This window comes from Gasterosteus aculeatus, chromosome 1 (genome assembly GCF_964276395.1).
Source record: "Gasterosteus aculeatus chromosome 1, fGasAcu3.hap1.1, whole genome shotgun sequence".
In the NCBI taxonomy this organism is placed as follows: Eukaryota; Metazoa; Chordata; class Actinopteri; order Perciformes; family Gasterosteidae; genus Gasterosteus; species Gasterosteus aculeatus.
In genome coordinates this window covers 11,020,749-11,048,132 of record NC_135688.1, presented here as the reverse complement: position 1 = coordinate 11,048,132, position 27,384 = coordinate 11,020,749, and the positions used below count along the sequence as shown (strand labels likewise).

General features: G+C 43.8%; 1 protein-coding gene across 1 annotated transcript; it reads right to left on the bottom strand.

Moving 5' to 3' along the window:
* ift80 (intraflagellar transport 80 homolog (Chlamydomonas)) lies at positions 1 to 27,199 on the bottom strand. Its single transcript, XM_040186344.2, has 18 exons — positions 26,709 to 27,199; positions 24,928 to 25,038; positions 24,759 to 24,827; positions 22,823 to 22,932; positions 22,068 to 22,157; positions 21,853 to 21,990; positions 7,466 to 7,645; positions 5,999 to 6,117; positions 5,361 to 5,435; positions 4,676 to 4,839; positions 4,525 to 4,589; positions 4,111 to 4,246; positions 3,864 to 4,011; positions 3,298 to 3,469; positions 1,681 to 1,770; positions 1,382 to 1,554; positions 1,107 to 1,230; positions 1 to 685 (listed from the first exon to the last, which is right to left on the bottom strand). The coding sequence occupies exons 2-18, from the start codon at positions 25,013 to 25,015 to the stop codon at positions 575 to 577; spliced, it is 2,052 nt and encodes a 683-aa protein (XP_040042278.2). The 5' UTR covers positions 25,016 to 25,038; positions 26,709 to 27,199; the 3' UTR covers positions 1 to 574.
* Positions 27,200 to 27,384: the final 185 nt, after the last annotated feature.

Below are 27,384 nucleotides of genomic sequence, written 5' to 3'. Positions count from 1 at the left end.
CACAGTATTTTCCTTAGATTTATTAACTGACATAACTTTTAGTGTTTACACAAGGCACATTCTTAAATACATAAGATGTAAACATATCTATCCATACAAAAACACAAAAATAACCTTTTACGGAAAAAACAGAGCAATACAACTGAGTCTTTCAAGTCAATTTGGACAAATAGGAAACTATAATAATGAACTCAAAACTTGACGTACTCAAACCACTGACAACCCGACATGAGAGAAAGGCCAAACGTTGCTGAAAAATAGTAGTATTGATAGATACTCTTGCCACAGTCAAATAATCGACCCATAGTAACAGAACGCCATGTACAATGTTGTGCAAACGTTGAAAACGATTGATGTGTAAAACAAGTGTCATTTTCTCTATGGTCTACTTATCTTCAAATCTCCAAATGTTCCCTTTGGTTTTTACTTGAAGTTAATACACTTTCAACTAATGGTAGCTATTTTACCTTAAGTATGGACATTTTCACTACTTTGAGGCTGAGCCAAACCAAACCATGTTCACCAAATGTCAAGAACACGTGGGAATCACTTTCTGCGGAGAGCGGATGTTTCGTTAACGCCGGGAGGCCACGCTGCTTCTCACAGAGGTGTTCGCAGCTCTCTCCCTCTCTTTAGCCAACTCCATATCCATCTTCGCCTGGATTTTCTCCCAGTCAACCTCAACCTGGTAGAGAGACAGAAAAACTAGATGAAGTGAAATTGATAAAACGGGAATCACCTAAATGAGTCGTATTACTTTAGGCGAGTATTGCATTGGATGCTTGAAAAGTGCGACATGCACTAATGCGCTTCCCCTCCTGATCAGACTGAGGCGTTCCTATCAGAAATAATCACCGCAACAACACTGCTGCAAGATTAAACAACTGGCAGCAGACTTAGCAACAACAACTTTTTTAGGCTTTTTTACACTTTGGGTTTTGTCACGCAGCCTCTTCCGATTGGACACCAGAGAAAAGGCCTCAGCGACGAATGTTCATTTCCTCAACGCAATGCACTCGATAATGTGAAAGCAGACCCCTGAAGAATAACGCTCCCGGTGTGACTGCCGCCTAAGTCAATGGACGTGCGGTGCTGCCCTAACTTACTCCTTCAGCGTACTGCAAGAATCTTTTATTCGTCTCCTTCCTGCCAAATTTCTGCAGGAACTTCCCTCTGTAGGCCAGCACAGTGTCCACATGCGTCTTGTGTTTAACTGCCAGCTCCAATGCCCTAGACACACAATGACAAGATGCAGATACACCATATTAACCAAAACCGGAACTCGCTCTCCAACCTCCTTCTGAAGCGAGGCTGTGTAGCACAATCCCTTTCCCTTTTCAGCTGTAACCTTGCACACCCATTCACACTAACTAAGATGTACCTCTCCCAGTTGAAAAGGTCAATGCTGATGCGTATGGCTTGGTAGATGAGACCAGCCTGTAACAGTGTGGCCTCAGCCTCCTGGATCTGACCGCTGAACATCAGCATGTGGGCCAAGGACGACTCCTTGGACGGCTGCTCCTTTATGAAGTTGATGTACTGCACCCTAGGTAACTAAAAGAGGAGAGGGAGAGAATTGTAACTGGGTCCAGTCAAAATCATTGTTACAGTTAAAGCAACCGTGTGTGTACTTGTGTGTGCTGGAATTCAGTTGAGTTGGAGATTAACTAATGTTCTCACCTCCCCAATGGCGGCATAGGCCATCTCCGCTGTGGTCAGCTCCCTGTTTGCCATCGCCATACCAGCAAGACACGCCCACAAAGATTGGTCCTATAGGTGTGGGGAGCAGAGGTATGTTTAGATGACACTATCTCAGGTGGTTGAATGTGTTTTCACATTTACCATTTTATTACATTTAATTATGTACATATGAATACAATTATGATTTTATTTTTGTATTACACTACATTACAGGTCATTTAGCTGACGCTTTTACCCAAAGCGACTTACATTGCATTTTTAACCCATATTTTTTTTTACAAGAGCAATTAGGGGTCAGGTTGTCTTGCTCAGGGACACTTCGACATGGGACATGGAGATGTAAGGCTTCGAACCGCCAACCTTGCGGTTCCCGGCGCAGCCTCTCCACTCCATGCGCCAAAGTCGATTTTTAATGTCATCTCAATGCAGAAAGCGTTTCAGATCAAAAGTTCAACGGCACTCTGAGCGAACAGATAAACCTCTATTTGAATAGTACACAGGCCGCCTGCACTCCAAACTGTGCCTTCAGAATGTGTGATAGATGTGTGTGCACAGTGATAAGGGTGTGACGGTGTCTTTATAGACCTCATCACATCCTGCACATATACCGGCAGGCCACTAGGAAAACATGCATCACACACACAAAAACAACCAGAAACATTTGCTGTACACAACATGAATAAGTGTAAAAAGAATGTGTCACCACTTTGTTCCACGCAGCTGCCTTCATTAAAACGAAGCCGTAACCACCAATTGAGCAAACATCTCACTCGAACCACCACTGCGGAATCTCCGATTTAATTGGTGTCCATCAGTAGGACCATGTTAGAAACAACAAATAACACCGCCGGAGATTACGCATTCCTTTTTTTGGGTATGACTCAAAACTATTTCCTGTGTCAACTTTGATTCTGTCACGGCTTACTGACAATTACTGTAATTCTAGGAAAAGCCGTGCTGCCACCGAACTCTTACCAGAAGTAGAGGGGGGAGGGGTCGAGGAAAAAAACTCTTAAAACCGGTGCGTCTCTCTCCGTCCCTTTTGTCCCACCCTCTTCTTGCTACTAGCAGTCCATTTCTCCAGGGATGTGGTTATTGCATCATTGCCCAAATGAAGAAACAAACAAAACAGCATCCAGTGTGTGTGTGTGTGTGTGTGTGTGAGAGAGAAGAGTTTACGTTTCCATAGAGTGGAGTGTGTATTCACGAGTGAGGTTTTAGGGCGCTAAATCCGGTAAATGGTGTCACCAGGCTAATTGAAGGCTAATTAAAGCCTGCTGGTCTGGTCCCATAAACCTGTCTGCTGCTTTCTCGTTTCAGACCCCGTCTCGCTCGCCGTCCCACAGATGCATGCGATAGACACACACAACACAGGAACCAGCTGTATAGATGTCACACTATACCAAGATCAACTATATAAATACAAAGTTTGAGTCAATGAGTAAGAAGTACTTGACACTGTGATTTTTGTCCGGATATCCAACAACTGAATAATATTTCAGGGGGGTATAGAAAATACAAAGACCTAACGCCCGACAATGTCCTCACTGGCACACTCACCCACACAAATAGAGATTCGCCAGCTTCCTATCTTACCTTGGCGAAGCGACAGAGGCGCAGTGCGTCCTCCCAGCGCGCCGTGGTGCTGTATTCGTGCAGGAGGGCTGGGTAGGGAGGCACGCTGCTGTAAACCAGTGAACCGTCCCCTTGGCGTAACGTCACCTTGGTGCCCACATAGCCCAGAATGTGGGGTGCACGGCTGAACTCGCTTTGAAGAGAGAAAATACGTTCACACACACGCACGTAACACTCATAACAGTTTGAAAAAAAAAAAAAAAAACTACCACCAAGTAACCACATGCTCAAGTTTTGCTGTCAGTGCAAAAATCAAAAAACAGCGAGCCATTAACCCTTGACACAGGTCGAGAGACAAGCAAAACTAGTCTGTGATCGGCGGTATAGAAAGTGTATTGCAGCTTCTGTGCTGAAGCTGAGGGTGAGGCCTTTTGGGCAGGAAGCATTTCACAATCTGACAGCAAAAAATAGAGCCTTAAGTGCCATGTGTTGCACCTCGGGAATGAGCTGGAAGGCTCCTATTTTACGTATATTAGCTGTCCATGAATAAATAGTGTTAAAACTGGGAGACGATGACTGCAGTCTACCTGCCATCCTTTGTGAGCAGGGTTTTCGGCAGCAGTTCCTTGTCAGTGAAGACAACGCTCGGGTAGTACCACACTGTGAACAGGTTGTCTTGGATTCCACACAGGATGTTGGCAGCATCATTCCAAGCCACACTGTGGACCATGCTACCTGCACAACAGAGCACACACAATGATCACGTCCATCTGTGCGTATAAAAACAGAGCCAGTCAAACACATCTTCTCAAGAGAGCGCCCTCCTTGTCTCACCGATTTTGCAGATTTTGGGTTCCCGCCCAAGATGACGCACAGAGGTTATGTAGAGGTCACGGTTCTTGTCTATCAGGGCGATCTTCCTCTCAGTGGATGGGCCACACTTATCCAGAGCAACCTCTACCACCTCCAGCTAGATAGAGTAATATGGTAATTACCGTGATGCACAAAAACTAACCTATGGCATAGATAACTGGGTTGTATGTAATAGTGTAACCAGTCAAATGAGTCTCTCATTTGCATAATCAAATTAGACACAAGTCTTTAAGCAACACACTAACAGCAACATGACACAACAACAGAACTGATCTAATTGGCGACAAATATTTGTCGCTTTGCCGCAGTGGCAAGTGTGTTGAGCTCATTGGTGCTGACACACATAAGGTCAATTTAGGGCAAAGGATTACCCACCTTGTGAGTCAGGGGCTTGCCGTCACCAAGGGGTTTCCCGGTCAGGGCGTCCAAGAGAAAGATGACTGGTGAAGAGAAACAAAAAGAGAACACTGCAGAAGCACAGTCCAATTTATTTTCATGATTAAACAGGTGACAGCAATCCCCTTACTTTTTTCATCACTCTTGTCTCGGATGGCGATGCTGTCATTACTAAGGGAGACACTCGTGGCATTTAGGATGTCAGCTCTCATACCAGGGAACTTGGGCGAGGAAATCAATCTTCCCTCGTAGGAGAACGTATACAACCCTGCTCCATCCACGAGCAGAAAATGTCTGGGTGGGGGAGACGGGACAGTACAGTAAATCAGAGTTACAATAACAGCAATATATCTATGACATTATCTGTGGCTGAGTGGGACGGCACAGAGGGGGAACAATACTAAATGTTAAAGAGAAGATGAATAAACACTCTTCAACAGTTATTCAATTGACACACGCAGGTCATTTAGAAAAGTAATGCACTGTAACACAACTCGGCAACTCATCAATCTCAAATGTGATTTCAGAATGGCCAATAACCTATTTAGCCTTATGTTGAGTGTCAGGGCCTCTGCACTTAAGTGTTGCACAAGAGCTACTCTGTATTAATACAATTTCCCCCAGTGGTTTCGCTCTCAGCCTTATTGTATGACGAGGCTGGCTAATCTAGAGCACAGACCCCCGTGTATTCAGAATGTGTGTGTGCATGCTTGGTTTGCTGCCTGATGACTGATCAGTGTGGAGCACTGGAGCATTAGAGAAGCAAGAGCTATTTCTCCCTTTTGTTGCACTGCTCCTGGAATGGAGGGACTCACTTCTCCGCTTGCAGGATGAGGCTCACTGTTCCCTCCTTCAGGTCAAAGATGAGCGGAGTATTCCAGTTCCTTGAGCTGGCACAAGTGAACAGCAGAAAAACACACAGTAAAATCTGTGAAAACACAAAATATCTAAGAGCATAGCTCTAAATCTGGTAGGAGTCCAGAGGTGAGAAGACCAGAGAGACGAGGCCAAGAACAGAACAGGGTAGAAAACTAGATAAAGGCAATGTCAATGTCTGTAGACAAGAGATAAGTCTACAGATAGATCAGGCACTAATACAAATATGACGACACAAATACAGTAAGTAAAGTAAAAAGGACACTAACACATACAGAGGGTCACCAGATAATTAGACTAGTAAGAATCAGCAGTTTAGTAAGATGTCCTTGTTCTTCTAATTCTTTGATAAAATGTATCTGATCTACACAGCATAGAATCTCAGTGTATTTCATCTGCTTCTGAAGATGATCCTCAGGATTTGCTCTATAGGTGTAAAATACGTGTTCATCTGTTGCACAAGATCCTGATATAAAAAGAAGAAATATAAATTCATAATATGTGAATGTTCAGTCCAGTGTCAAAATAAAATCAAGAGGACCACTGGAGACATGCAAAGGAAGAGTGTTCTACTGACTTGTAGACATAGCACTGGAGGGAAGTGGCGACCACAAGGTGACCGTATGCCAGGGAGGTTTTGATAACTCGATCTCGGAACTCGAGTACGTCCAATGCATCGTTCATCACATTCCTGACCTGAGGAAGAAGAAGGACGGGACAGGAGGGAGCGAGGAGGGGGGGTAGAGAGGAATAAATCTCTCAGTAATGAACTTTATACTACGGGACAAACACTTTACATTGCGACACGCAAACAATGAAGGGAAGACGCTGGCTTTCCTAACGGAGGGCTGAACCTAGTCACGTACACATGGGAGAGTATTTATTCCTAATGTACACAGGAAACAGTCTACAGTACGTCCAAGGGTCTGCAGAGCCACTGTGGTCGGATGAAGCTGCTTCTACTGTTTTAGGCTTGTGAGTGTGGGCTGGTTGGTACTCATTTTTTTTTCACCTGCATAGATAAATACTTCCCTCCACCTCGCTCTGTAAATGAATGAAACGGCTTTCTCCAGCACCAGGTGAAAGGTGGGGTTATTTTTACAGCTTTACAAATCGTCCTATTCTGCAGGCCACATTTACATGAAACACAACCAGGAATAAAAAACATTTGACCGCGAGGTGGTAAATTTAGCTGGCTGATTCACAAACCACTGGCAGATGTGCACTTTTAAAAGAGGACCGCTATAAGGGGAGAGGGGGCAGAGGGAGACAGAAAAGTGCCTGCGAAGCAAAAAAATAAATGGCTGATGACCCAACTTTGTTTGGTTTACACAACCTCCACTTGGTAAAGATGTCTGTGTAGGCACACATGTATGTGTGTGACCTTGTAACTGTAAGTGTGTGTGTGTGTGTATATATATATATATATATATATATATATATATATGTACATTTGGGCGTGTTAACCGCATGAAAACTCTACAGCAGGAGTATAAACAGTAGAGAATGGCGGAGCGAGAGAGGCAGCGAGACAGGCTGGTCATTGTCATTGCAGGGCTGCACGCTGGCACACAGGGAGGGTCCTACTTCAATATATAGCATTTGCTTCACCACATGGCATATTCACTCCCCTCTTTACAGGCCTGCCCATGGCACTGCAATACGTCTTGTCATGCCGATATAAACCAAGTTTGGCAATGTTAATGTTTGAGAATCTATCAGTCGTCGTCACGGAAACACTGATTTTCAGTGATGTTTGTTTGAAAACCTTTGACGTGTAAAAACACGACAAATTATACGACGGACCGAGACTCAATGAATGAATCAATGAATCAAGCTGGATTCCTCATGCGTGGGCGTACAAGTTCACCATCAGTCTAGTTGAAAAGTATTTCTGTTATTGACAGTTCAGAACGACATGAGTCACCGAGACCCTAGACAAGTCTATATTGACTATATGACATCTATACATATATATATATACTCTCCTGAAGGTCAAAACGTAAACGTCGAAGTGTGTTGGTGTCTGTGGCTCTCTTTCTACCTGCATGGTTCTCCGCTTGGTAAGGGTGATCACAAAGTTCTTCCACTCCCAATGCTGCTCCACCACGTGGGCAAAGATGACCTGCCCGTTGCCACAGGCCCCGGCCAGCTGTGTGCCGTCTGCGGACCAGGCCAAGCTGAACACACTCCCTGTGTTGGGCTTCTCCAGTGCGTAGGACCACTGCAGGGAGGGGGCGAGGGGAGAAAGTGAACAATGGAAACGAGAGAGAGAGAGATAGAGACAGAGAGAGAGAGAGTAGAACACGGTTAATGGCCACAGAGCGTTATCTCGGATTTTAAATAATTATCTGGGAGGCAGCTTAGGAACTCCAAAACGATGACAAGTTTAGAGAAGAGAAGCGATGACATTCGGGGGGGTTGTGTGTGAGGGAGTGCGCATGCACGTAATGTAAACTCCGCTAGAAAGACGGGGGCCCAGTCAGTCAGTCATTGCGCTGTGATGAACTGTGAGACACTGAAGTAGCGCGAGGCCCTGCCAAGTCCGGCACTCGCACTCGTAAACATACACTCTGCTATACTCGTCTATTGCATACACGGGGGGCAGGGGGACCCCGTGTACGCCAAAAGCTGATTAACCTCTCCCCTCTTTCTATAATAAAAGCTTTGTGATAGGACTAGCAGACGCACAGTAATTGAAGGAGGACTTTTATTCCTATCCGCTTCATGACCATAAGTGATGGTGAACGACACAACTAAGAAATGTCCCTTAACAGCATTTAAGAGAAGTAAACCGCTCTTCTTTTTGGATTTTACTGAGGTATCCCTTTTCTCTATATGTAATCTTTTTTTCTGTTTCCAGTACTTTCTCCATCTCCCTCTACTACCTTTCCACACTCGTGTCCCTCCGGACTTCTGCAGTTGAGTATAACAACACAAACAAAGAAATGTCGAGCTTTGATTCAACACAAATCAGTAGACACTCTGGCTTCACCGGCAGCTTCAGGTTTTTAGATTAGCAGACCGACGTGGACTAAGAAAGTCCTCCTCCTACCAATTGTTGTGTTACACTGTGCACACCTGGAGTCTTTCTGTTACAACCACTGCGGACCGCGTCACATGATATCCCCCCTTTTTCCCCCACCCCCCACCACTGCTTTGAGTCGTCCGTGATCTTTCACACAAATACATGCAGTCACACTGTAAACAGCTTACGAAGGGAGAAAGGTGCTAACGTTAGCCGAGTGCTGCCTGCAGCGGGACGCAGCAGGCCAAGTGGTGCAGTAAAGTTTGGAGTAAAAGCCCCAGTGTGTCTGGTGCCTCATACACGTTCAGCTGCAGGACGTGAGGTGTGAGGTAACAGTCGGCAGGCTACAGGTTACAAGCTCGCTACTTGGATCTCTCCCCCTCCTCCCGGTCGGCCTCACGCTGTTGAGGCGGTTTTGGTCAGCACCCTCCCAGTAGTTAATGTCACATAAGGACCCTCAAATAGAAGACCTGTGCAGCCAGGACAAACAACATTTTGTTAAAGTTCAATTAATTGCTATTCAACTTCTTTTCCCTACCTGCATTTTATTTTGATCATTTCTGCACCGCCCACACACGTAATCTTTCTCTAAACCTCATCTATGCTTTAGCGAACATCTTGAGATGGCCTGCTGCGTTAACGCACCCTGGGGGGGAAGAGGAGAGGGGAGAAGTGGGGGAAAGAGGGATGGATAGATGGAGGGTTAGAGATGCAGCTGAATGTATACACCAGACAGTAATGAAGCAAGACATATGATATCAGCCCGAGGAGCACTGCTGGATCCATGCTTACCTAATGCTTTAAACACATTGAGCCATCCGACTCCTTCTAGAAGCAGCCGGCAAGTGAGAAAGTGTGTGGTAAGGTGGGGGGTTGTCTTTGCAGTTAATTATGCACATACTATATACATGTCTGTTGTTGGTATGTGTGTGTGACGGAGAGTTTAATGAGGAATATAAAATGCAATTGAAAGAATTTAAGGAAATAAGATAACACCACGTTAGATGATTTGATGTGTGTGTAGTCAGGGGAAAATAAAGAGTTTTGTTTTTCTGTTCACCCTTTTCATGAGTGTCCGATGTCTGTTTGAAAGGTGTGCATGCGTCTAAAAGGGGTGAAAATAGGAGTTGTCAGCCAGTGTCTGACGATGGGACACACAAGGATTCCTGTAGCTCTCCCAAGTTGGACAGACTGATTCAGCAGAGAAGGAGAAACCCAGGACACAAAGACCTTTCCCAGAGCAGCACATGTTTTGACGTTTTTTTTTGCATCTTTTTACTTGGATCTACATTTCATTAATATCCTCTCTCTTCGTAAGTGAAGGATTTAGATGTTCTGATAGCGGACTACTGGCAAACTGGTCAAAGCAGAACAGGCACATCCTGTCCTCTGTGGGCTGAACCTCTGTTTCTTTTGCTATATATGTATATATATATATATATATATATATATATATATATATATATATAAAATATACACACATACACACAGGTAAGCTGATGACATGCTCAGTACCCAGCGTAGATATTTTTATATATGGAGAGACAGATTACACAGCAAGATGAAAGAACACGCAGAAGTGCAGAAAGACATACGTGAAGGCGAAAATGATGATTTAGGGGGGGCTGTGGAAGGTGGGTCTGGAGTCCACTCTGGGGTCATTGAACCATGGATGTCTATAATGGCAGCTTTGTGGCCAGAGAGAAGGTGGCAGACATGACGTCTAGTTCTCAGCTGAGCTCAGTGGGAGAGAGGGGGAGACCTCTCAAAAGTAAAATGAGCTTATACACGCAGACTATGTATGTACATGTAACCGCAATGGCTGCACATACACACTCCAAACTAGACAGAAACACACACACATGCACTTGTGTCAAAGACATGGCAGGAGACAGAGGCTGGTGGTCAAACAGTTGTGATGCTCCCGAGCGCAACGACTACACATGCACACTGTGTTTTGAAATGTGTGTGAAAATGGGACTCACACGCACAGACGTTGGTTTTATATAGACGACAAACCCTGGAGTGCTGGATTGGTCAAATTACACTGTCGGATACTGATTTGATGATGCTGCTCTGACATTAACCAAGTCAGTATCTAGATTTGATTTTGTTTTTAAGTGATGATCCAGAGACTCTGGCGTGCAGCATGCACTCTACAATAGAACGACCTTTTTCACCTGGCAAGTGAAGCCACTGCTGAAGTGTCTCAAATGTCCATTTGCTCCACTGACCAGCAGGAGGCCAAATCCTCCGGTTACCAAACAAAGTCAGATTGTTTCAAAGTCTGTGAAAATGACACTAGTTCTCACCTGATTAAACATTGTAGACAAGTTCATGACCTTAAATGCAGCTTTTTTTCTGTTCATTTTGTAAACCGTTGGAGGGTAAAATAGACATTAAAACAAGGAATGCTTTAGGGTGGAACAACCACAACACTAACCTGCCAGAACCAAATACTGCGGCCGTCGCTACATCACTTCTCCACAGTCCAAATATGGTCAATTCTGTACACTATTTTAGCAAAATGTCACCTTTGTGAGGTTTGATTCAATGACGGAGGATATAGCCTTTATACATCTTTGGAGCAGACAAACAGAAACAAATGAAAAGAGGAAGGAAAATACAGGTAAGCTGATGATATGCTGCTAGGGGAAATGAAAAAGTTAGCAAGGCTAGCTACCGCACATTACAAGGCCTTTAGAGCGGCACTTAAGGATAAGGATGCCGTATTGGACCAAAACATGTGACAACTAATGACAACTCGTTTATCTGTGTTTCTATGGTGGGGTTGGACCGTGAAACTGTTATCCATGAAGCCTTTTCCATTCAATGCTGACAAGTCTAAACCTACATGGTCGTCTTTCTTTGGAGTAAATGAAAATGTAGACTTCATTTATAATTTGGCCTTTGTAAAATGCGTCGTTATTCTTCTGTACGTTGATAACATCAGCGAACCAGTAGCACGATCTTAACGTAGGCAACCGTATTTACTGACGCTCAGGGCGCCAACAAGTTCAGAAATGCAGGCAGACAAAAAAACATTCTGCAGATTGTTGCGCACACAGATGCACACAAGCACCCCAAAGCACAGTCCATTTACGAACACTAGGCCTCCTTGGTGCCTCTTTAAGGAGTTTACCGGCCTTCTCCCTCCTCCCTTGCTTCTGCTCACTCTCTCTCCATTTCTTGACATATGTTTACCATTAAGACTGGCAGGTGTTGTGGGCCTGCCCCTTCTCTCGATTATTGCCCCGCAGCTGCAGCCAACATGGGGAGGCCTGCAAAAAGGTTACGTAAAAAAGGTAACTTAACGGCAACTTCGTACTTACTTAAACTTGTTTCCAAAGGGACAACTATCCCCTCTATATCAGTTCAAATAGCTCTGCTATAACTTGTTTTTGTATCACCTTACAAATGAAAGGTTTGCACAAGCCGTCTATTTATCGTGAAAATGCTCTGGATCCCTGGATCCTCGAAAAGTGGCTGGTGGAAGCTTTAAAGTCGTGTTCTTTCCACAGAGCAGCAGGTGTGTTCCACTTATGTATGTAAATGACAATGCACCGCAGCATTGAAAACCTAAAACCAAAGGGAAGGTTTTCACCTTTCCAAAGAAACTTAATATGACAACTGCGGAGTGTAAGTTTCATATAGATTCGATTTTTAGTGGAGAAATACGCTGAAAACTATCAATCCCCCTATTTTGCTTGGAATATGAAAAACCGACTGAAACAACAGACACAGCACAAGCAAAAGCTATCTGGAAAACAAAGCACTGAAAACAAGAGCAGCGCACGGAGTGAAAAGGGAGTAGGGAAAATATTAGAAACAAAGTCAAAGAAGTAAAGTGTGTATCCCTTTTCCACTACTCTCCTTCTGCACTACCTGAAACAGTGCTCCGGTCTTGCTGGTCCGGGGTGAGGAGAAGGGGGGCGGAGGGGGGGGCTTCGGCCAGGGAAAGGGTTAATGACACATGTCTGGACTAATGGCTCCCGGTGGAGCTATCTGCTGATTCAGCCCCATTACTTCACGAGCATTAAATATGTCTGCTCTGACCGCTCCCTGCCCCTCCCCCCCCGATGCAAGTCAACAAATGCTAATCAGAAGGGGGCATGACATTGCCAGACTCTCAATGCTTTTCTCAAAAGCATCTATGAAAAAGACTTGTACAGTCATTAGTGTTATGGGAATCAAACAGAGTCTGTAAACGCACAAAAAACTGAAACGCAGGTATTGTATAGGTGCACATGTACAGTGCAGCAGTGTATATACAGCAGAGACTTCGAAATGGAATAGGAGAACAAACACGCACTTAGCTGGCAATAGTACTTTTCTGCTGTGACAAGAGATTGTGTTTGAAGCAGTAAGTTGTTCAATTTGACTACTTTACCTTCATTAATACTCCATCGCTCGATTTAGTCGTTACTGCAAAACATCCGCCAGTTAATGTATACGGTGGTTACTTTGCTGAAGTGGTCGCCATGGCAAGGCTTCAGATAACAATGGCCACCGTCCTGCTATGTTGGTCTGAATGGGAATGTCCCATTCTTCTCTTGGTAGAAATTATATTGCACTGAATACTGGAGCAATATTCAGTAACACATCAATGCATCCATGTCTAATCACTGTTACAAGTTATTATAATAAGTTACATGTTGTTACAGGACATTGCAGTAAAGACAAACCGATAATATTGCAGTCTATATTGTTAGGTCTGATATTTGAATCCCCAGTTTAAAACCACATTGTGTCTGTCTTTCACCTTGAATGACATAACATTAAAATGTTACCCAATATTTGCCTGCGACCATGTGGCATAATCCCATGATTACTACCCTTAACTACCCGGAAAAAGGAGGATCTTCTCCATTGGTTTATCACAGTGCTAGTTGGCTAGAGGAGCTAATGGGAGCAAACCTAGTCCGGGGTTAACAGTCTTACATAAATCAGAACAGATGGCAGACTCTCTGCAAGCCAGCTGGCTTCAGTTTGCAAGACAGGACCTGGCAGTGCAGGTACAGAGTGTAACTCCCTGCCCAATAAACACAACACACATGTCTGTGTGTAATGAACACTAGAGATATACATGCACGCATCTAGCCAATAAACAGACATAGGATGTGCACGTATGAAAATGCTGACACAATCTTTTCTATCTCCCATTCCCAAAGCAATTATGGGATATGGAAATGTGTTGAAATGTGTGAAACTAAAAACAAAGCCATTTGTTTTGAGGAGAGGAGGTGGTTTTGAATGAGGATTCATCAATCTCTCAGCAGATTAGGAGGTCTTGTAAATGTCTGGTTGCAGTGACCCCGTCCATGGGGGATGGGGTTGAATATTAGTATAAGGACAATCTGGGCCTATGTCCAGAACTGGTCTGACTTGTATGTGTGGAAACTGCTTTGGATAAGAATTGGCATGTGAGGGAGACTATGCGATCCAAATCCTAACACCTATTTCAGAGATGATGCTGTGAGTGTGAACCAAACTAGCTAGAAGTTAGTGTGCATGTTTAGTTGTGGAGTTGCACTTTTACTCAATAGCCAACCACGTACTGCATAAAAGCACCGCTTAGAACAAAAATGCTACCAAGGCAATATTTTTCCGTAACGTGTGCAGACACAAGAGACGGCCAAGTTCTATTATCAAGATGGTCTTTGGGCGAAGTGGCGCGCATCAATTGAATTCTCGTCGTACGGAAGAGTAATTAATACCTTTGTTCCTTTACAGTTTATGTATGGCCTTCACAATAATTGTGCAGACCAAAATAAGCATGAATGAGAATAGGAAAACTCTCCGTTTTATTTCCGTCGCCCTCCTCAAAGCCACAAACCGTGACTTTTGCAAATGAACTGCGTGCTTATATGCAAGTGTGTATGTGGAAATGATGTATATTGCACAATGCAATAGTCTTTCAAATGAATATTTTTTCTTATAGTTAAGTAAGAGATCAAAATGTAAATTCTCACCTGTTAATGTACCCAGTGAACCAACCGGCACAAATGTTTTCTCTACCTGCTGCATATAAACCATTTTCCTTCCCTAACTCTGCAATAACATACAACTACCATAGCTTTCTTCTAAGCCCGTGTCTAAATATAGGCCAGCGAGAGGAACTCTGCTAATCTCTGAATTGAAAAATCCAAACTTGCCGTGTCTAAATAGATACTGAGGCTGGGCCTGGGACGGGTATAGAGTGGTACAGGTCGGCGCTTTGTCGGTGCAGGGAGAAGTGGAGAGGCAAAGAGAGAGAGAGAGAGATTGGTGAGTGGGGGTGGGGTGGGGCAAGACAAACTAGAAGATAGTGAGCGAGCGAGCGAGAGAGAGAGAAATGATCTACACATGGTTTCATGCTGGAGTCTCAACATAGTAACCATAGACACATGCTGCGGTCTCCTGGGACTCATCAGCAGGACACAGCTGTGAGCTGGACAGCAGAATTCTATTAGCACCAACTATGCACACATGCACACTCGCATGCAAACACACACACACACGCACGCACGCATACACGCACACACGCACACACACACGGAGGTAACTTGGGAATTTGACTGTTTTGGCATGCTGCAAAGAGGACAGCAGATACCATCCAATGGACCAAAGAAGGCAGCTCTACACGGCACTGAATCACATAGTTCATCTAATGGGCTACAAACAGGTTACAGGGTTTAACCAATGAGCAGACAACTTCCTCCGGGGTCCCTAAAGACACAAAAAACTATTGACAGGCACCCCTCTAAACTGTTGTCAATGGGTTAGGTTTACCATTTACAACTGTATTTTCTATTTGTACACTTCTCTTTTTACTGTGAAATCTCAATACTGCTTTCGTATAACTTAAAAAAACCCAACACAGTTATCAACACAGCAATACAATCACACACATATATGCACACAGCTACAACGTTCACATTTTACAAGACATATGGTCTTCCATTTTATGACTCGCGTCCACAACTCCCCGGTGTTTTAAACAGCCCAAAACGGAGGGGTTTGGAAACGCTACGGAAGCTGTGTCAGTTCGAAAATTCTGAAGTAACTTCGTGGCGTGGACCGGCTGAACCGAAGACCCTTAAAAAACGAGGACAACGGTTTTTGGCTACTTGATTGGGCCTCATCAGTCATGACGTGGCCTTCCTTCCCTGATAAGTCCCGCCGCCAGAAGAGAACAAACTTCAACATTGACAATAGATTAAAGTGATCGACGACTTTGCTTTCTATACAAGCAGCTGTTGTGCAGTTAAATTCTTTGCTTTATAATAATTCTACTTTTAGCGAAAGCACCGTGTCCAGCGGTCTTATCAGCCCTATAGAGTGGACGTTTGAAGTCAAAGTTTCCTGGCTTTGAGCACGGCGTTTGACACAAAACGGAGGAATTTCCATTTCTTATCAACCTTTTTCTTTTTTCTTTTGGACAACTAAATAAATAAACTGTAAATTACGAAAATTGCATTTCAGCCACCCAGCAGAGTCACTAGTGTGACAGACATCAACCAAACAGAGGTGTAACAAATGAGAGACGTGTGTTGATCTAGCAAATGTTCTTTTGAAGTAAATTGGATGTGTGTGTGTGTGTGTGTGTGTGTGTGTGTGTGTGAGAGAAATAAGATCTGCAGCAGTGTAGTTTTTTACAAATGCCTAAAATACAGGCGGCTAGTATGGATGAAAATCGTCTCTAAAACGATGCTGAATCGCCTGTGTGGAAGTAGATATTTTATGTTCTAAACCCCCCCGTTTTAAATTTAAGCCCATTAGTGGGACGTAGCCTCAGTGCACACATGCACATATGTGACGACAAACAGATTACATCTCCGTGGTGAAAAACACGATATGAAATGGGGGTCAGTCAATTAATTATTCATTGTCAAATTTCAACACCATTCTGAGCCATGTTGAAGCCAGCAGAAGCTGAGAAGAACCCTACAGGGTGCACCCAAAAATTAAAACCCTTTTAAAACCCTTTTCTGGACCTCGGCCCACTGCCTCAAGCACGGCCCTGCTCCTCAAGAACAGCCGTTAATGAACTCCGGGTTGGCCGTAAAGCTTGTAAAGTGACACATGCATGCTCTGCTCGCACTCATTTGTGTGCCCAAAGCCCTGTATTTTGCATCGTCACTCCTTATATTGTATTTTCTTTCTTTTTTTCCCCCCCTCTTTCTGCCTCCTTTTCTCTGTGAGTGTGACATGTTTGTCTAGCTTGTGTAGGTAGTGATTTAGTGCCGCTAAGAATGATGACTCTGCCAGAGCTGCTGGCGCGGTCTCGCTGTCATACTCTCACTCTCGCCGTGGGGAGGGCCGAAAGAAAAAAAAAAAAAAGGAGAGAGGGACAAGAGCAGAGAGAGAGAGAGAGAGAGAGAGAGAGAGAGAGAGAGAGAGAGAGAGAGGCTCGAAGGAAAGAGAAACCGCCGTCTTTTATGGAGACCAATCCTCCAAGCCTCACTGCTGAGGCCAACTTTACAGGATATATTGGACAGTTCCATACCCCGCCCCCACCCCTCCAACTGCTCGCTTTTCTCAGCTCCTTTTCATGCTCCCCTCCTTTTTGGTTTCCAACAAGGCGAGCCTTTAGCCGAACTCTAGAGAGGTGTAAAAGTATTACCATGTCAACAAGTGCCTTTTACCGGCTCTCACACACGTACGCACACGCACGCAGACTCACATGCGCACGCACACACACACACACACACAAAAAATGAGGTCAATCATCTGGACCTTCGTATAGTATACACTGTTCCATAGAGGGTGCCAGAATAAGTCTAGCAAAACAGAAAACCAAAGCCTGTTCAGCACAAAGCACCTGAAAGACAAAGGAGGCACCATTATCCTCACGTTACTCGAAGGAAGCTGATAAGTTCTTTGGGATGATAGTATTGAAGTATTCATGTGGGTACTGCAATATGCAGTCGTAGGCCGTTCACACTACCAGGATGGAATAGGCCTGGAAACCTCATAAAATGTGTGAAAATAAATCAGTAAAATGATTCCTGTGAAAACAGGAGAGAGAAAACAATGATGGAAGATCGCTCTGAAGGGCGAGCTGGACCCCAATTGCCATTTCCAGAACTTGTGGTCTCTTTCGACCCGTCCACAGTGCACGGAGCGACGGAGAGAAAGGAAGAGTGCAGAGAGGGACTAGTAGCATGCAGAAGTAGTACTGTAAGGGGAGGGAGGGGCAAAGAAAGTGGAGCCCTGCCTAGTTGCCTGGAGAGAAAAAAAAACTGCTCTGCTGCTGACTCAGGACTCTCTTTGTTAGTTCTCTCTCTCTCTTGCTCTCTCTATCTCACTCTCTCTCTCTCTCTGATAACTTCACTTGGACCTACGTAAATCCCACTCACTTGTGTTTCCATCCCCCATCCTCCATGTGATCGGCTCCCTATCATACATCTGCTGCCACTTCCAACATTTTTTCTTCATAAGAACAACGCCGTGCAAAACGTCTCCTCCTTATGTGGTGACAACAGATAAAGCCTTTCAGTCTAATGAATCTACAATGGCTTTGACTGAAAGTGCTTCACAATCAGACCCAGAGCTCTGGACCGTTTTATTCTCTTCCAGCAGCAGCAGCAACTTCCAGATGTTGACCAGCCAGCGGTTGGCAGTAAACTACCAGCACAGGCGCAGGTATACGCTTCCAGATGATAGAGCATTGAGTCATTGACAAGTGAGAGACGCCTGCAATCTGGCAGTTGCCTTGTCACAGAGGACAAGACCACAAGAAGACTTACAGACTAACGGATAGTTTAAGAGAAAACAATGGTTGGCAGCCGTGAGGAGGGCGGACAAAGATACTATAGTGAATGCGGCTGTACGTTAAAGAGGGAGGGGGGGGACAGACAGAGGAGAGCAATGGTGATTCCAGCTGGACATGGTCCAATTCCCAAAGTGGTAATGCTGAGCAAGGATCACAAAAGACCCGCGGGGGGACCCCCTGGACCGTGCCAGAAAAAAAAGGAGGTAAAGAGGGCCTCGGGGAAGGCAGGAGAGAGAGGGAGCCAAGAGGGGGAGCAGTGATGAACACGAGCTAGTCCAACACACTCGGAGATAGGGAGGAGGCAGGCATGTGCAGCAAGATACTTTACACTTTAAGGAAAGCGTGCTCGTATCTCTTTGACAAGGGGGAAGGAGAATACAGAGTAGCTGTTGCACCTATGACCTAGTACAGACTGGGTAGACTGATATGGGAAGAGAGCTCGGTTGAATTCTGGCTTTGATTAAAAGATTTGGTCCGGCTTACGACTTTGAGCAAAACACTGAACTTTGAGCAGTTCTTGGGACAATATACTGTCCATCTGTGCCGTAGGAAAAGTAGAACCGTTGCTTCTTTTTTCAACATCATTTCTAATCAAACCAAGTTTTTTTTTTTTTAAAAGAGGGGAAGAAAACAGTACATCAAATATTGTAAAAAAACAAACAAGCAGCTATTACATTAATGTAAGTAATAGCTGGGTGCACAGTGGGGTGAAAAAGACAAGCAGCGTGAAGAGAAGAAGGATGGCGGGGGAGGCGGAGTGAACGGAGGGCGCTCGCCTGGCACAATGAGTCCTACTTGTTAGCCAGTGACAGTGTCAAGGATCGTGACAGGGTCCAGACGCTAGACACCAGCTGCAGCGCCTCGTAAATAGACCGCTGTCTCGCAGGCACATTTGCACGGCAATGGTTGCGCGCACGCACACGCACACACACACAGATACACAGGCATGTGGGCACATGCATTTAATATGGCAGGCGCACACACAGACACTGACTTATTGTCTCTCCCAAATCTTTTAAAAGGGACAGTGAACCTCTTTGTGTCCTGTTAAAGCTTCTGTGAAAAGAAAACGTAGTGCACAAACAAGAATGACTAACTAAAATAGTTATAAAATAATGGAATATATACTAATAATTGAATAATGCATTCAATAATAACTAATGGGCAAACCAAACAGAACAGAAAAAAAGTTTTTGTTTAGTCCGTGAGTGGCTTGCTCCAACAACAAGATGAATTCCTTTCACAGTACTTTTGCCTCAATGTAAACTTTGAGTGTGTGAGTGTGCCTGTGTCTGTGCACACACACTAACCCTGACTTTACGATGATAATGAGGGGGGTAACGCACTACATCTGTCCTGTGGTGCGTGTAGTGAGACCATTTGCAGGAGAAACGGGGAAAAGCGTAGAAGAAAGTTAGGAGTTAGCGTTAGACGAGAACTGAGCCGGACCGGAGGTGAAAGGGTTAAATGCGCAGAACTGATCCTGCTGAGCCGGCAGCAATGCGTTAAAGTGCAAGGTTTCATTGTAGCAGATACAGAATGAAACTCCTTCCCATTAGACATGCTAGTAACTGAAGGGGCTCGTCGCACTGCTTAACCCTCCCAGCGCCGCCAACAGACCGCAGCAACCACGCAGGTACAGCCGCTGTGATTGGGTAATGACTGTTTGTGGGCAAACTCACATGCGCGATGAGATTTGTAGTGATTATATTTCAGTGTGCATACATATACAGATCAAACGGTCTCCTAACTAGATACGTGAACGGAGAGTAAGTCTGAAGGAGGGATTCCCCTCCACCCCCCCTTCTTTGTCAAGCCTCCCACGCCATGCTACAGTGCACACAGTCTCTGAGGGGCTTAGGGAGGAGAAGGCAAGCCCTTCCTCCACTTATAGGAGGGCAGAACCATAATCATCATAATTATCATCATCATGATCTTCATCACACTGTCCTAACCAAGAGACACCACAGCAAAGCATCCCACGAAACAATGGAATAACCCGACCGCGTAAACAAACCCATAGTGGGAGCGTGTATGGTAAGAAATAAAGGAGAACGTGGTGCTCAGTTCTCTCTGTTATAGTCTCAATAGTACAATTCTACTTCGGTTTACACAGAGATGCATCCTGGCTTCATTGATTTCATCAGCTTATTGCTTTGGTTCGTCAATTTTCTCCCCAAACTACCCGTCCCAAAAACCCAATGTAATGGTTAAGGATAACGTCGCCCTTCGGAAAGGTCATGCTTTACACATTACATGAAAGCAAACGCTCCAAAACAAACACCTTGTCCCTCTGGAGAGGACATATGTGTTGACTCAGACTTCTCCGCAGCCCATTTGTTTTAGTGCTCCACAAAAAAAATTGGATCGTAATGAAACCAAAATGGGCCATGAAATGCCTTGTGATCACGCACAAAGACCCAGCCCTGGTGAGGGTTTTTCATTACAACAAGTCCAACGCGGCAAGACACAGATATCACCAAGCCCTAAACGTCCTGTCAATGCAGAGCAGGGAACTATTAGTGTTGCTCGTGGCCATACGTTAAGCAATAATAAAAAAACAATTACCATTCATCATTCCTTCATTTCCCCTCTCAATATAAGTCCAGTTAACATCAGCGCTAGGGAACAAGAACATGCTGCATTTAGCCTGAAGTGGTTTATAGAGGTGAAATCCAGACAAGATAACAGTGTACCACGGATACTGTACGTTTCAAAGGACTGAGCATAAATTATATATTTGTAGGTGAGAAGAAAATGTAGTAACAGAACAGGCTTGCAGTATGTGAAAAGGTTGATATTACGCGGTCCGCGGACGCTGGGGAGGTGTTTGTGCGGTTTGCACAACTCTTCGACCCTCAGCGCAGCAGTTCAGAAGGACCATGCTGGCCCCTTAAAGCTGCACATCTATCATTTTATCAACAAAAAAAACATTTCATCAAGCAAAAGTACAGATGGCAGAATAATAGCATCCATTACTTTGTAACACAATGACACACGGTTGGCATCACCATTTCAACAGGGCTCGTTCATGTGGGAAAGAGGGAATTAGACCGAGGACTGCTAACGGCATTGTTAATGCAAGATGCACATGAGTGCTGCAGGAATGACTCCCGAACCCCAGGAAGGAGTTGGCGTTTTGCAACTGCGGTTCGCTCATTTCAAAGTCAACAGGTTTCAGGTTTAGATGGATAAAACAAGGTTTGTGGGGAAAAGAAGCAGAAGACATTTTGACGATTTCAAATACATCAATTAATACCCCCCATCGTGCATTTTGAAGCTTTTATGTGTACTATAAAAGGCTGCTGGTAACAGATACTACAAAAGGTCAGCTGGCCGACTAGTGGGCCTTCACAGCCTCTTTGTGCATGCTCGTGGTGCATGAGTATCGTGAAGGAACCAGTGCGATGCTAACCTCTGAGGCTTGCCTACAAAAATACCCCATCCTGCACCCGTCTCTTTAGAAAGAATTTATACCAGTAGAGAAAGGAAAATAGATTTAATGAAAGTTAACATCTTTCCGTTTATAATCCTGCAGTGTGCTGTTCCACTAAGCAGCAACCTCCTCCTCTCCAATGTGAATGTCTATATATTTACCATATGCATTTATGTGTATAAAATGAAAGGCTAATAGGCTTTTGCTTACTCCAGTCTTGTCACAGAGCCGCAGGGTGTTGAAGGAGCCCACGGCAAACACCTCTCCGTCTGGAGCCCACGACAAAGATGTGACTGGGTAGTCATGAGACAACGACGAGTAAAGCAGACGACCAAAGCTGTCCCATACCTGTTAAGGGAGGACATGGTGTGAATTATAAAAAACGGCCACTACACATCTAAAAAATATACTCAAACCCAACTCACCTTATATTTACAGTCTTCTCCACCTGACAGTATGACATCGTTAACTGAATTCCAGTCCACTTTTAGGACAATCCCATCGTGAGCCTTCCACTAGAGAGACAGACGGGGGAGAGCGAGAGAAAGAGAAAGTTACACAACAAAACGGGATGCTGTCCACAGATCTCAAATAAATCCACTTTTGGGTTTTTCATTCACCTTTTAAACAGGTTCCCAAGTCAGTTAATTTCAGACCCATGTTTTACTCAGGCTGCCTGACGCACATAAAACGTGCACGTGCATCCCAGCATATGATCTGTGTGTTGTGCGGCAACTGCTGAGGAAGGCGTACATTAATGTTCCACAGATCTAAGGTCTCAGGTGGTATTCAGTTACATATGTAACATATGTAGACATGAACAAGAAATGTACTCACTGGTGTGCAAAATCCTCCCTATACTGTGACCCTTCAGTGCAGTGAGCACTCCTAGACATATAGGTCCATTATATTTGTATTCCTTTATTTGAACTTCATTTAGCTATGCAAATCAGCGAGAATTAAGAAAAGGCCTCATAAGGAAGGGAAATTCAAAGCATTGAGTGATACTGTATGCTATTACCAGACTTTTCTTAACTTTTTACCCAATAATATATTTGTTGTGAGTTAATTGGGTGGTTTATTATGGGGTACACTAGGTATTATGACATATTGAATCGAGTCGGAATTGACTCAAGTCACAGATTTTGACCTCTTAAAAGATTACATCAAGTTAGTGTACCTGTATGACTTTGGCGCTGGGTTGCAACGGCTTGATGACCAGTTGTCTTCCAGACGTGTAGAGGATTCTGCCTGAGTCTGGACCCCAAGCCACAGAATACACAGGAGACCCTGGAAGATGCCCAAACATTTGCCACAAACATAAACATTTCATTTCTTTGGTTAATCTGACACGGGACATTAAGAAAAAAACAAAACATTTCTGTAGTCCCAAGAGGCAGATGTTCATGTAACACTTAAAACAGTATTATCACACCATAGTAATTCATCCCCACCTCTTCTGACAAATCAGGAGTTGGTATAAATCCAGTTTTAGGATACATTAGTATTAACACCTCTTCTCAGAAGTTATCAAATTCCTTCACAGATCCCCTAGCTTGCAAACACAGCTGCTGTGAAAACCTAACATGACCTTTGCAGCATGAGCACAAATGTGTGTGCTTACGTGCACATGTGTGAGGGAAACGTGTGTGTCGGATTGCGGCTATGCACGTGCGGAGGGGAGAGGACCTGCCATTTAACCCCCACTCCAGGTGCATGTGGTTTCTTACAAATGCCAACCGGTCACATGACCTAAACCCGACAAAGGCAATGAGAGGGGCTGAGGCAAGTTCCTCTCTCCTCCCTCTTGCTCACTCAGTCCCAACCTGGTTCTACAGCTCTCTCTCTCGCTCTTTCAAAATAGGTCATGTAACCCAAGATGAACAGCCTGCTCCCGTAGCACGTGTGTGTGTGTGTGTGTGTGTGTTTATTGAACTGTAGGCTGTCAAGAAAAGCAACACCTGCAGTGATCTGAGTGCAGTGGGTGTGATAATGTGCATTTGCGGCTATGCTACTTTTTCAAGGGTAATCTCTGGGTCTTTTGAGCAGCCGCACACAAAGGACCAGGACCTAAATGTCCAAACAACCGGTTGAGGAAAGAAAATGTTGCTAACTACTGGGGCTGGGCTGCTTTTCCCCTGCCAGGCTTTCCAGAGTGCATAATGCTGGATAGAAAATGTTTCATTAGGAGCCTTTGAAGTTAAGATAAACTCTACTCTCATGCAAAAAGAAAAAAGAACATTTGGATGTGCTGAGTACAATTAATTCATCAATAAGCTTGGCAGGTACGCAAACAATCCCACAGACAAGGAGAGAAGAAAACGAATATCATTGCACACCACGAGTGTAGAAAAGTATTAAAAACGAGTTGAAACAAAATGTGATGTGTGGCTGTTCATTTGCCATCAGGGACCATGTGTACGAGTGGAATGGAAAGGCTCGTCTGCAGAAGTGATTCATTTGGTGTCAAAGCCCGAGAAGAAGCAGAAGGCTCCCCCAAACCCATGAATGAAACGGCTGCCCTGTGTACCTGCTCCTCTCCATTGGGTCTCTGCTTCTAGCTCTTTTTTTTCTTCCCTATCACAAGACGCCTTCTTTGAGCCAGATGGTCCGTCTAAAGCGATCAGTATTGTGTATGATAGAGAGAAGGAGAGAGAGAGTATAATTGGTGTCGTTATGTTGTGTTTGCTAAATGACTCCAGCTTGTTGATCAGAGACTGGCTTTACGTTGCTTCTGCGGCTGGCTGGCAGTTGTCATGGATAAAACCTGCTTTGAACTATACCGGACTAAAACTCTAACTTTAATAACCTTTAACCACCAAAACTTTGAGAATTGTAAATTAAAAATAGGCAATAAATACGTTCAAAATACGGCCAATAGATTTTGGCCTAAAGAACCCATGAAACAGCAAAAAAAGTGGTTACTTTTTTTTTTATATATATCTGTCACTTACTATTCAATTTCTCATTCAAACGCTCAAACCAGGTTTGGTGATTGTTGAAACAGTGAAAATAAATATAGAATAATATATAGTTTGACATAAGATCTAGATACATACAAGGCTCAAAGTCAGTAGATGAAATGATGAGTAGATGAGATCTGCCTTCTGCATTACCTTGGCTGGCTAGTGTTGAACGTAGCATCCCGCTTTTTGACCAGATCTTAATCTGCCCGTCCTCTCCAGCTAAGTAATTAAATAAACAGATTAATGGATATCATATAAAGAGGTTTCAATTAATTCATACACGTTTTAAACATCGATGAAAATATGTCAAACATTTCACCCGTAACAAGAGCAGTTCCATCGTAGTTCCATCTTCCAGCCAAAACAGCTCCCTTGTGCGCCTCTACACTCTTCTCGATGCGCCCCATCTTGGTGGTCAGGTGGAACTTCCCTGCAAAGAGACAAAAAGAGGCTTACTGTACGGCAATTCCACAGCAGGCCGGATTTACAGTCTTTAATTGAGGAACACTGCCCGCACTGCAGTAATTCTATGCCACCATGTGGGTTTCGTCAGCAGAGGCCTTGTTTTCAGAAGTCAGGCTTCTTCTCAGGCTGATTCGCGTTGTTGACTGAGGCAAATGAGCAGAACATGTTTTTTGCCAATCAAGAACGCCGATGACAACATGAACTAAACTTCAAAAATGTAAAAAAGAGTAAACACCAATCCCCTGACACACATAGCAACAAAGCTACATGTTCTCCTTGAAGCTAAATTTAAGTTAGAGCATAAAGTGGATGAGTCAAACCTAAGAGTTTCTGTTGCTTGAATTAGGGAAACGATATATTTCCTAGACAAGAATGGTCATCGGACACAGACAGTTATTGAGGGCGCTGGCCTAACATGTACTTTGTGGCAGTGTGTATTAAAAAATTCTGCACGTTCTATGTAATTTCTGGTGGCCTAAAACTGCAAATCAGCATGCTGCTGCTCTCCCCCATTTCTAAATTTGGACATCCCAACAAAAGTTAAAGTTACTAGTTCAGCAGGTAGTGAATATAAAGCATATACAGATGCACTTCAAATGGGGAAAAAAACCCCATTGTTTTTATATACCATATATGTTCTAATTCTATTCACATATAAACTTACATCAAAATAAATTGTTCAAAGTTTTTGTGTTCCGATTTATTTGTTTGCTTGCTCTCTTGTTATCCGTCAGATGATTTTCTTCTTTTTCTTATAATGACAACATCTCAACGTTTTCCTTAACTACTTTTATTGATGGCCTATACGGTTTGTTGAGGAATTCCTGATGGTAAATATGTCTGCCATATATTTTAAGACCACATTGTAGCTCCCCAGGGTAAAAGTGAATCAGATTGAAACAGTTGTATTCCAAAATGTCTATAAAAATTGGTGATTGTCATGTTTGGGTCAATGAAAAACAAAAACGTATTTCTAATAATAGAAATATGTTATATTTAACAAAGGAAAAGCAGAAGAAAGTTGCAAAAGGGAATCACAACAGAGTTTTCATTCTCTAGTCTGCCAGAGAGAATTGCTGCTTCAGTTTGTGGGTGTGTTTATGCAACCCAACACTGCCATTAGTGTTGTGACCACACATCGCCTGCCATAACGGTACATCCATATGATGAGTGTGTTTATATCTAATATAGTCTGAAAATGAGTCATTGTAGGCCATGTGGATGCACCGCAAACAAACTCAGTTTGAAATTACAAATGTATACAGATGGAAAACAAAATCCCCCCTTTGACGATTTAACATTAGAGGCCTAATTAAAAACTAGAGTCAGAACTAATCTTTAACTACAATATCACAATTCTTACTAAAGAAGAATTAGATGAATAAAAACTCCAAACTAATGATTAAAGAAGACTTGTCATCATACTGTAAAACAAGGCTGAAGGAATAAAAAGACCTGAACTATACTGAAAACAGTGTTTTCAGTTATTATGTTTGGTTAATTCAGTATGGATTTGCAAAGGTTATCACTGCTTTGTTTTCACACTCATTTATTTTCCCTGAATAGTACTGAAAATTGTTTTTGCTGTTACAAAACTGATATATTGGCCCTATTTCAGAGAATAAAGAGACTTACCATCGGTGCTGGTAAGGACGAAGATTTCCGTCTGATTTGGTTTCTTGCCACCAACGGTCTTGGGGAGCCAATGTAGGTCAATGGGGTAAATATCCTCTGATAATTTGACAACCAGACTGGTCTCGCTGGTCAGCAGGTTCCACTTGAGGATCTGGTGGTCCTCGCTGCATGAGTACAACTCATCTGCTGTGATCCAGCCAACGCAGCTCACAAGTTCCTTATGTGATCTGCTGTTAAGAAAAGTGATCCGGGGGAGTTATTTAGTTATGTTGATCATCTGCTATAAAGGGGGTCTTCTGAAAAAATAATGAATATATTCTAGAATTGGTACAGGTAAGGTGCTAGCGTCAGAAACTGTGAGAGAGAGGTCGAACCAAGCAATCGGAGCTACCAATTCCTATTTAGCAACGCTGCTCAGGGTACTTGTACAGGTGCTAACATTAACAATGGACCCCAGATTTGTCGTGTGACATAACATTTATTTCAACGGTACAGAAACACGCGAGGCTCGATAGGCAACAACGTCGTAGAAAGGATATGTTTGGGTTCCTGTAGCAGCGATGTTTTCAATCTCATGTTGTATGTTTGCTCCTTTGGTGCCTAAAAACAAAACACCCGTTAGTTAGTTAGTGGCAATACCTCGCGTTAAAAAGATGATGTTTTCACGTCAATGTCA

What these genes read in the sequence shown, in the direction of transcription:
- ift80 (XM_040186344.2), bottom strand. Translation starts at nt 25,015, where the DNA reads ATGGGGCGCATCGAGAAGAGTGTAGAGGCGCACAAGGGAGCTGTTTTG. An exon ending in TTCAACACTAGCCAGCCAAG is followed by an intron (nt 22,933 to 24,758) that starts GTAATGCAGAAG and finishes GGCATCTTCCAG; the next exon opens with GGTCTCCTGTGTATTCTGTG. An exon ending in TCTTGCAGTACGCTGAAGGA is followed by an intron (nt 686 to 1,106) that starts GTAAGTTAGGGC and finishes TCTCTCTACCAG; the next exon opens with GTTGAGGTTGACTGGGAGAA.